Raw genomic sequence first — 9,419 nt, 5'->3', positions numbered from 1 at the left:
GGGCTTTGCTTTCTCGTCAGTGCACATATCCCTACTGACTGAAAATATCTCATTTTAGGCAAGGCTATTTGTTAAATGGTTGGTGACATAGTGGTTACGCGTTGGACTGCTAACTGCAAGGTCAGCAGTTTGAAACCACCAGCCGCTCCTTGGGAAAAAGATGAGGCTTTCTACTTATCTTTAGAATTAGAGCCTCAGAAACCCACAGGGGCAGTTCTCCTTTGTCCTATAGGGTCAGTGTGAGTCGGAATCAACTGGGTGGTAGTGAGGTAGCTTTGTTGTTGTTGTTGATGTTATTGTTGTTGAATGGACAGTCCCATAGCCTTTCCACTGTAAGCCCGTGGTGGTCTTGCACCATGGGTTTTGATGTTTGCCCCTGTGCTTACTACATGCCTGGTGCTTAATATACCGGCCTCACTTGTCGAGTGAACGAAGGGGGTGCATGAATGGATGATGTCGCGGGTAGGTGTATCAGTTACCTTGTGCTAGAGTAATGCATGGCCACAAACTCAGCCGCTTAAAACATAGTTTGTCTCAAAGTTTCCGAGGGTCAGGCGGCCAGGGCACAGTACAGCTGGCTCCTTGGGCTTCGTGCCTCTCAGTTGAGGTGTTGGCCAGGGCTATAGTCCCACCTGAAGGCCCTTGTGAGGACCTTAACCTCTTCAAAACGGCAAAGCACATAAGCTAAGCCAAAGTTCTTTTCTCTCCCACCATGTCTCAAGACTGCGGAGTTCCTGTGTGGTTTAGGGCGAGTTCTGGTTCTGTGGGTTACTGGCCTGCCTTGAGGTGCTGTTGAGTGACTTCTCTGTCCCAGGCCTTCTTAGGGTTTATAGAACAAAATGCCCATGCGAATTTGCCTGGATGTTTATACAGACAGTTGGCCTTGATAATCATATTCGGCCTCTGGCATGTTGACTCATGATCTCCACCCCACCCCCTTGTAACAAGGCTTACATTTTCTCTTTTATGACTATTTCTCTTTCATTTCAACAAGCACCCTTCCCCAACAAGCCCCAGACTCCACCTTGGAGCCTCCTGCTCAGGCCTGCTCCGCCTAGCCCTGCAGCCCAGCCAGGTGGGAGCTCAGTCTGAGCCAGCTGTTGAGCCAGATCAGGTCCCAACACTGCCACTTTGTCATTATTCACTGAGCACTTGCTGTGTGCCCGGCCCTGGGCCAAGGGCTGTCTGGGATACGGGGTATGGCCCAGGGGGCAGTGCAGGGAATTTTACCATTCCAAAATTCAATTGTGACTCCCAGCGATCCTATAGGGCAGGGGAGCTCGGCCCCTGTGGGTTCAGGAACCATAACTTTACAGGACTGGGGTGCTTCGTGTTTGTCCTGCAGAGTGGCTGGTTGGTTCGGGCTGCTGACCTTGGCGTAACCCAGGGGTCCTCAAACTATGGCCCGTGGGCCACATGCAGCCCGCCAAGGACATTTATCCGGCCCGCCAGGTGTTTTTGTTGCTGCTGCCTGTCCTGCTTAGCAGTCGACTCGTCCAGTGTTCATAGTTTTTTTTAAACTGTAGTCCGGCCCTCCAACAGTCTGAGGGACAGTGAACTGGTCCCCTGTTTAAAACGTTTGAGGACCCCTGGTGTAACCCATTAGCCTACCAGGGCTCCTGAGGGAGGTGTTGGGAGGAGTAGTTCGTAATGTTCGTAAGAAGATCTTAAAAGAACACAAGGCTCAAAACAGACATTCTTCCTCTGCATGTGGGATCAAAGTGACAAGAGCAATCCGAGACAAGAGAGGACACAGGGGACAGGGAGTTGGTGTCAATGGAAGAGGAACAATTCATACACAGAGATGGATCAACACAGCCCACAGAAGGGAATTCGTGTCACCCAATTATCCATTAGAAACGGTCGGCTTGGTGCGTGCCCCACTGTGTGTATTCTCAGCACCAACTACAACTACAAAAGATGAAAATAAGAAGTCATTTGGGGGGAGTGATTGGGAAATCAACGATACGCGATCAAATCATATTCAATATCAAATGCTAAAGCAATAAATTATTGTTTCAAATCACGCTTGTGAAGCACCACAGAGACAGAGCTTAAACTGATCTGTGGGATTACCAGTCAGTTAAGACGTGGGGAAAAGGAGGGTGGGGTGGGGTGGGGTGGGGAGAAACAGAAAAGGGACCGGGTTCATTCTGCCCCCAGGTCCCAGAGGCAGGAGACACAGCACACCACGACATGGGTAGTACAGTGGCTGCACCTGGGAACACCAAGCAGGAATTGTAGGAGAGGGTTTGTGTACGGCATGCAGGGCGGACTTAGGGAGACTGCCTGGAGTTTTCTGGGAATTGGCATTTGGACTGATTCTGCAGACTCAGGGAGCAGATGGCTGTTGGGAGCCTGTCCCCGGGGAGATTAGGACAGGTACACAGTGACTCAGGAGTGTGAGAATCTGATAAGGGGTGTGGTTGGGGAATGTACCTAGTAAATTGTTCAATAAGGAAAAAGGACAGGCCTCCAGAGAGGATCTGAAAACTGCATCAAGGCAGCATTTAAGACAGCCTGGGCCATGGCTGTGCTCTGCAAATAGTACTCGAAGCTAGAGCTGTCCCCCACTCTGGTTTCCTGCTGTTTCAGGCTACAGCGATGTCCAGGTGCGGTCAGCGCCTGCTCAGCCTCTCCGAAGCCACTGAACCCCGAGGTCCCTGCTTTCCCTTCCATTTCCCATTAAATGAGAGGAATGAGTCATCTCGCGTGCACTCAGCAACCAGGAATGAAGAGAAAGGTGTTGACCTTGAGCTAATGCTGGATGCAAATGCTCTCTCTCGCTGCCACTCCCAGCCAGCCACCATTCTTCTGTGCTCTGCCCTCGAGCTCGCATTCTGTGTGCACTGCTTATATGACATGGCGCTTCTAGAAATTCTAGGCCTGGTGTCTACTCTAATCCCGGACAACCACATGGAAGTTTAGGTTTGATCTGACAGCAGGGATTACAACCGATATGAAGGAAGAAAGGGAAAAAGAAGGGGCACCTAGTACAGGCACCATACTGAGGGCTCGCACATTCTTTCGATCCTGACAGCAACCCTGGGAAGGAGGGTTCTGGGCAGTGAAAGGATTGCCGAGGCTCAGTGTTGTGAAGGGCGGAGCCAAGATGCAAACTCACTCCTCGAATGCTCCAGTGCAGACCTCATTTCACATCGCCCCCAGAGATCCGACCACTCTGCCTTTCCGCAGCGTATTAAAGTTTAACTCTACATGCTAACTCCTGGTTTCTTCGCCTTCCGCTTTTTCTCACACAGGTTGTAGACCTCAGCGGCAATGCCCTGACCAAGACCCTCCCCATGATGGCCATCGCGCTAGAGCTTCCCCATCTGGAGGTGGACTTGGCAGACAACCAATGGCAGTGTGACTCTCGCGTGGCGGTCTTCCAAGACTTCATCTCTCAGTCCTGGAGGAAAACGTGGAATGAACTTTGCGAGTCTACAGGTAAGTCAGCAGAACCTCTTCACTCTCTGAAGAGTTCAATTTGAATGGAAAAAGGCAGACAAGAAGATCAGTCTCTGTTCAAAGAGTGACCACGCCAAAGGCACACCAATTGCTGTCAAGTCCATGCCAGCTCAGGGCCTTTCATCCTGATTCTATGCTAATAATGAGTCAAACTAGTAAGTGTGACCCCACCTATCTACTTATTTCAAAACTTGTGTGTGTGTGTGTGTGTGTGTATTGATCATTGTCACTCCCCCAAATTATAAGAATGGGTTAATGGTGTTGAATTAACACATAAGATTCTGTAATATATATTTCTTTCTTTCTCGAATGTCTTGGCTAAATCTCAAACTCCTTACTGAAAACCAAGGAGAGGGAGTTAGTTTGCTTCATCTTATTGCCTAAATGAACCCTGGACGTTGTTCTATGCAGGGCAGAGGTGGAAGTAGAAAAGTGGGCATGCCTCTAGGTTGAGAAGAAACGCAGAGAGAAGATTCATGATGGCCATGTTTGCTTCGTTCTGTTGTAAATGTCACGGCAGGCACTTGGAATTACAAATGATTGTGAAAGACAGTTGGCAACTAGTAGAGAAACTTAGATGTTTGGGGTTTTCCCCACACTAGAGAATGGAGAGGAACTCACATTGCAAACACAAGGCAGATTTTGCAGGGGGCTGATGGAATGTTCTCACAGGCGTGACCAGCCCTTGCCCCTCTGTCTTCTTTTCCCCAGTGGGCAGCAGGCAGGCAGGAAGCCTAGGAAATGGACACCCTCTCCGGCCTTGTTGTCATTGCCCTGGAGTGGCTTCCAGGTTTCTTGTAGAGCACCCAATGGGTGAGGCCACACAGGGATTCTCCATGCCCGATTGAAGAAATGAAAGCAAAACACAGCGAGCCCATTGTCCACGGGTTGATGCTGACCCATCCAAGCCAGTAGGACAGAGAAGAACTTCCCCAAAGGGTGTTTAAGGCCATACAGCTTTATAGGAAAGGACTGTCTCCTCTTTTCTTAGGAAGCAGTTGGAGGGGTTGAACTACCAACCTTTTGGTTAGCAGCTGAATGCTTAACCATTGAGGCATCAGGGCTCCTTCTAAGCCACTAGTAAATGTGTGACAAGCCATAGACAGGCTGTTGGCTTTGCACTAAAAACAAGAGTGGTCTGCATGCTGGAACACGGACTACGCATATGGAATCAGCACAATATAGCTAGATAAGGGCGGAGAAGGACTCCAGAAGCTTTCTCAACCCTCGGCGTGGCATTTTAAGGAGCCCCGGTGGCACGGTGGGTGACGCATTGGGCTGCAAGCCATAGAACTTTTGCTGCTGTTCAGATTTACAACCTCAGAAACCCACAGGGGGTGGGGGTGGAGGGGCCAGTTCCTCTCTGTCCTGACAGGCTCACTCTGAGTCCAGATCCGCTCCATAGCAGAGGGTGTGGGATTTGGGTTTGGGTTTTAGAGTGGTGTCTCAATGCCTACTCGTGTTCTATCCCTCTGCTTTCAGGGAACGAGGCGGCGTCTTCGTGGATTCCCAAGAGCAGAATCTCAAGGGAAACGCCCCTTGCCCACACCAAGGGCAATCACACGAAAAGACTCCCTGAAGGCCGAGCAAGGCAGCCCCAGGAAGGACCGTACTTGGGCTTCTCCACTCCTGGGAAGCAGCGGCACGTCAGCGCTGTTATCAATGAGCAGAGACGGATGCCAAGAAGGGTGAGGAACACCCGCGACATTCAAACCCTTGCAAGGGCAGAGGGCTCAAACGCTTCTTCCCAGGACCTCACCCTGGCCATCTGCCTGTCGGTGTTCATCACCTTCTTTCTAGCCTTCTGCCTGGGCGCCCTGGCCAGGCCTTACATCGACAGACTATGGCAACAGAGAGGCCGAGACAAAAGCCCAAATCCAAAACATACCTATGCAAATGAAGGCTTCTACGATGAAATCGAAGCTGCGGGGACCGGGCAGCCCCGTGCCACGTTTCCCAACCAAGTGTTTCAAAACGTAAACCTCTATGAGAACCAGGACGCGTTCTCAGCCATGCCAAGGCCACGCTCTGCCGTCTCTCACGCCCCAGAAAGGGGCAGCGTGGAGCCTGAGGGCCGCCCGAGGCCTACAAGGTGGGACAACAACTCAGAGGCAGGAGCCAGCGCAGCCCGGGTCACTCTGCACAGACCCCCAGGTGCTGACACTCACCAGCCAACCCCCGAAGGGCACAGCCAGGCCTATGGGAACGATACCCCCAGCGAGTTACATTACGACACAGTGGCCCAGGACGAGTCTTTCAGTGAGCACTGGGCGAGCATCGCTTCAAGAGCTCGAAGATTACACGGTGTCTCTGGCTCGGTCTCGAATGCTTCCAGTGAGTTAAACCCGCCACCCTCCAGAGAAATGACCGCCTCCTTCACTGCAATGTTACCACGCCCCGAGATCCAGTGGACGGGAGAGAACGAGCGAAGAGCGGGAGATGAACCTTCTGGACCTCCAGGCTCTCCGCTGGAATTCCCGAAGGAAACACAAAGGAGGACCTATGTGAATGTCCAGCGTGTCCAGGAGGCAGAGCCTTCGGCCTACTCCAGCGTGGTCATATTTCCTGATCAGGGACACACGGACCCCCTGGCCTTCCCTCCAAGACGGAGCAGTAGCCTGGATGCCCCTCCTGCCGGCAAGCAGCCACTTCAGAACGATGTGCCCTCGGAGACTCAGTGTGTGTTTGGGAGCGAGTCCGATTCTGAGGAAGGGTCTCTGTTTACTCTAAGCTCAGTAAGCACAGAAGGGCGGAGCACTGCGAGCGAAGAGGAGGAGCACGGTGAGGAGAGCCAGCGGGCCAGCGGGTCACCGGCGAATGAGAACTCGGGGCAAAGCATGGACGCCACTGGCTCACAAGAGAACCTTGAAGACCAGATCACCTTCCAGGACATTCTGAGGAAGTTTGAGAATCAGGGGGCTCGCCTTGAAAAGCCTCTGGTTTCTGATCCCAGGCCTGCTTTGTGGAAGGCTCATCAGGAAAGGGCCTCTTCCATGAATAAGTTGGAGGATCCCTTAAGCCTTCCCGGGTCCCGGGGCAATAGTCCTGTAAGCGTGGAGGTCCCGGGGACGTTTATTTATGACCATGTCATAGCTCCTCAGTCCGAGAGAGCAGAATGGCACTGTTCACTGAGAGACCTGGACTTCTCCGACGTCGATATTTATTCAGGTCCTGCCGAGCCTCCCTCACCTCCTGACTCGCAGGCCTGCCAGGAAAGAGACTCAGGCTTGTATAAATAAGAGCCATGCGCTCGGGGAATAGGCACGGTTCAGCACCACAATCCTCTCGGAATCAGTGCCTCGGAAAACGTAAGGCCCTCACCACAGGATTCCAAAGACACCCCATGGCACCCAACACACGTGGACACGAAGGAAAACGAGGAGTTCGTGTTTGCGCTTGAGGAGGAGGATCCTAGGAAGGTTTTAAGTGGGGCACAATTGGTACCGTCCTGTGGTGCTGAACCTGCTCTTTGATGGGAAGAGACACGGGAGCACGTTCTCAAGACTGCTCCGAGTACGCGCCACCATTGCTCCAACAGCTTCCCACTCCAACCACCTCCCGACAACCACGCGAGCCCTTCCCTGACGGAGAGCGGGCTGCCGATGCTGAGAACAACCAGTTCCGGTTAGAAAATGATGCCTCTCACTTTTATGCCCAAAGGCAGACCCAGCCCCGTCAGCAGGGAGCTGGCTGTCTCTGTGAGGAACCCGTCCACTATGGCAAAGCGAAGGGTGTGCACCTTGATAAACCAAGATAAGGCAAGTGCTAGTTTGTAGGACGTGATGAAAGAGCGAGGTGGGCCTGCTGACAATTGTCGTGGACTCTGAAGAAAGGCCGCACAAGTTCTGGAGGCTGGTCACAAAATTAGAAAAGGTTCAGAGCCAGCCTAAATATTTTACATACACTTTGTTCAAAGGGGTACCCTTTCCTAAACTAAGTCTAGATTAAAAAATCAATTTTTGAAAAAAAGAAGTGCTGTAGCCTGTGACTCCACAAAAGAAAAAGGCCTTCCACCGTGACTTTGATTAGCCCTCTGGCGTAACTCTCTCCACCCTGCGCTCTCAGGGCTGTGTTCTTGCGGTTTTTCCTTCTATTTCTATGGCATTTCCTCCGTTTCCTGCCAACACGCCCTTTCTGCTGTCCTCTGAAGGTCAGTGTGTTGTCAGGCAGGGTTCTCTAGAGAAACAAAACCAGGACACTTGTGATTAGGCAGATAGAATAGGTTTATTCAGCAAGAAGGACTATAGTAGCCAATTAGTCCATACAGCGGTAGAGAGGGCTCAGTTCAACTCACTTTCACTTTCGTGGAACAGTTAATAAACTGGAAGTCCTTCAACTCACATGGGCTGCTGGGTCCAAGGTCAAGGAGACAGACGGGAGTCTTCCCTCAGTCAAGGCTGACAGTCTACTGGAAGGCAGCAGACAGCGGGTGGGTCAGCCACAGTCCGCAGCTCAGAAGCTTAGTGTGGCTGACCTGCCTCCCCACAACCCAGTGGGTCCAAGAGGTGGTTGTATAATTGAGGGGCAAATTAAAGAGACATCAGACAAGATCAAGCATGCAAGGGATCACCTCCTCGGTGATCACAACTTCAGGAGCCAGGTCTGAGCAGAAAGAGAGCGAGTAATGTAATCTCACGAGTTTATATAATCTCTGGCACCCAGGCCTTGGTAAGCACATACATAACAGGAAGGGGTTGTACAATGGGCATACATGTAACCTGAGGGGGACGAGCTAGGGGAGTACACGCATTAGGAAGGGGTTGTTCTAGGAATACACGTGACAGGAAGGCACATAAGTAACAAGAAGGGTGGATTCTAGAGTCAAGGTGGCAGCCTAACCTTGGTCATCTCTGAGCTGGCTTGACCTTAGGCATCTTTGAGCTCTTCTCCAGGGGAATGCTCCTTATCAGAAGGGAGTGGGCCCTACTTTGGATGGAATAGACAATAGGGGTCTTATTGCTTTTGATGGCAGATAGCCTTTAGGCAGATAGCCTTTAAGCAGTTGATCTTCAAGTGTATACAGCCGCAGCCATGTGCTTGCAAATAGTACTGGAAATTTAGCATTATTATGGGGGAGCATCATGGGGAATAACTCTTACTTAGGAGGAAGTGAGTGGGACACATCTCCAAACCACAAACAAGAAGGTTTCTTCAATGGGATCCTTGGCCTCCTGGATTCCTTAATGCATGAATGTTGAGAATTTGCTTGTATATACTTTCTTCCCGGTTTCCCACAGTTTATGAAATGAAGCAGGCCCTGATGGGGTCTCAAAATCAAGCGTGGCAAGAGGATCCACCGGCCTCAAGGTCAAGCAATGTGTGCACAAGCAGGATGGTGAAGCAGGTCTCAAAGGAGCCTCAAACACTAGTAACATGGTCCCATGGGTTAGCTTAGCCCATAGGTAGTGTAGCACACAGGTTGAGGCAGAGAACTAGCTAAAACAATAGCACAGTGGTTTGATAACCAGGGAGCAAGAGGGAGATGGGATGTCGCCTCTCAGTTATTTATTTCAGTCTTCCTCCAATCAAGCCGTGACTTGATTAAACACCGCCCACATGTTCCTATTGGCCTAGATGGCACAATAAACCTAACTATCACAGACTGCCACCCTTAAAGTTCCATGTCTTATCTTTTTTCAAGTCCCAGCTGTCATTAGCCTTGAACCTCACCTCAATGTTCAACTTCTTGCCTGGTAAATCGTATGATTTTCCCCACGTTCTGGACCCACATTCTCAACCCCCCAGTTGCCTGAATCCAGAGAGTTCCTTCTGACATCTCAAATGCACCATTCCCCCCAGAACACCCGCATTCTCTTTCCTGGTCACCTGCACTATCCCTTCCAGCTAAAACGTCTTGAGTTGCCGCCAGCTCTGTTCCTTAATTTCTCATATCTAACTAGCCTCTCAGCCCATGCAGTGTACGTTTCTGAATATCTAGCTAGACAGGAAAT

General features: G+C 51.0%; 1 protein-coding gene across 1 annotated transcript in view; it reads left to right on the top strand.

Annotated features, from left to right (window-relative positions):
• LRRC66 (leucine rich repeat containing 66) overlaps nt 1–7,461 on the top strand; it is a 21,546-nt gene extending 14,085 nt beyond the window's left edge. The window contains exons 4-5 of the mRNA XM_004706322.2: nt 3,261–3,447; nt 4,951–7,461. Of these exons, the coding sequence (XP_004706379.1) occupies nt 3,261–3,447; nt 4,951–6,707 (1,944 nt within the window). The 3' untranslated portion in view covers nt 6,708–7,461. The remainder of the gene's footprint in view (nt 1–3,260; nt 3,448–4,950) is intronic.
• The last annotated feature ends 1,958 nt before the right edge of the window (nt 7,462–9,419 follow it).

Source organism: Echinops telfairi, unplaced genomic scaffold (assembly GCF_000313985.2).
Source record: "Echinops telfairi isolate 266 unplaced genomic scaffold, ASM31398v2 ScPeMD7_7468;HRSCAF=8506_0, whole genome shotgun sequence".
Lineage (NCBI taxonomy): Eukaryota > Metazoa > Chordata > Mammalia > Afrosoricida > Tenrecidae > Echinops > Echinops telfairi.
Note: the sequence above shows the minus strand (reverse complement) of the source record. Positions and strands in the feature narration are given on the sequence as shown.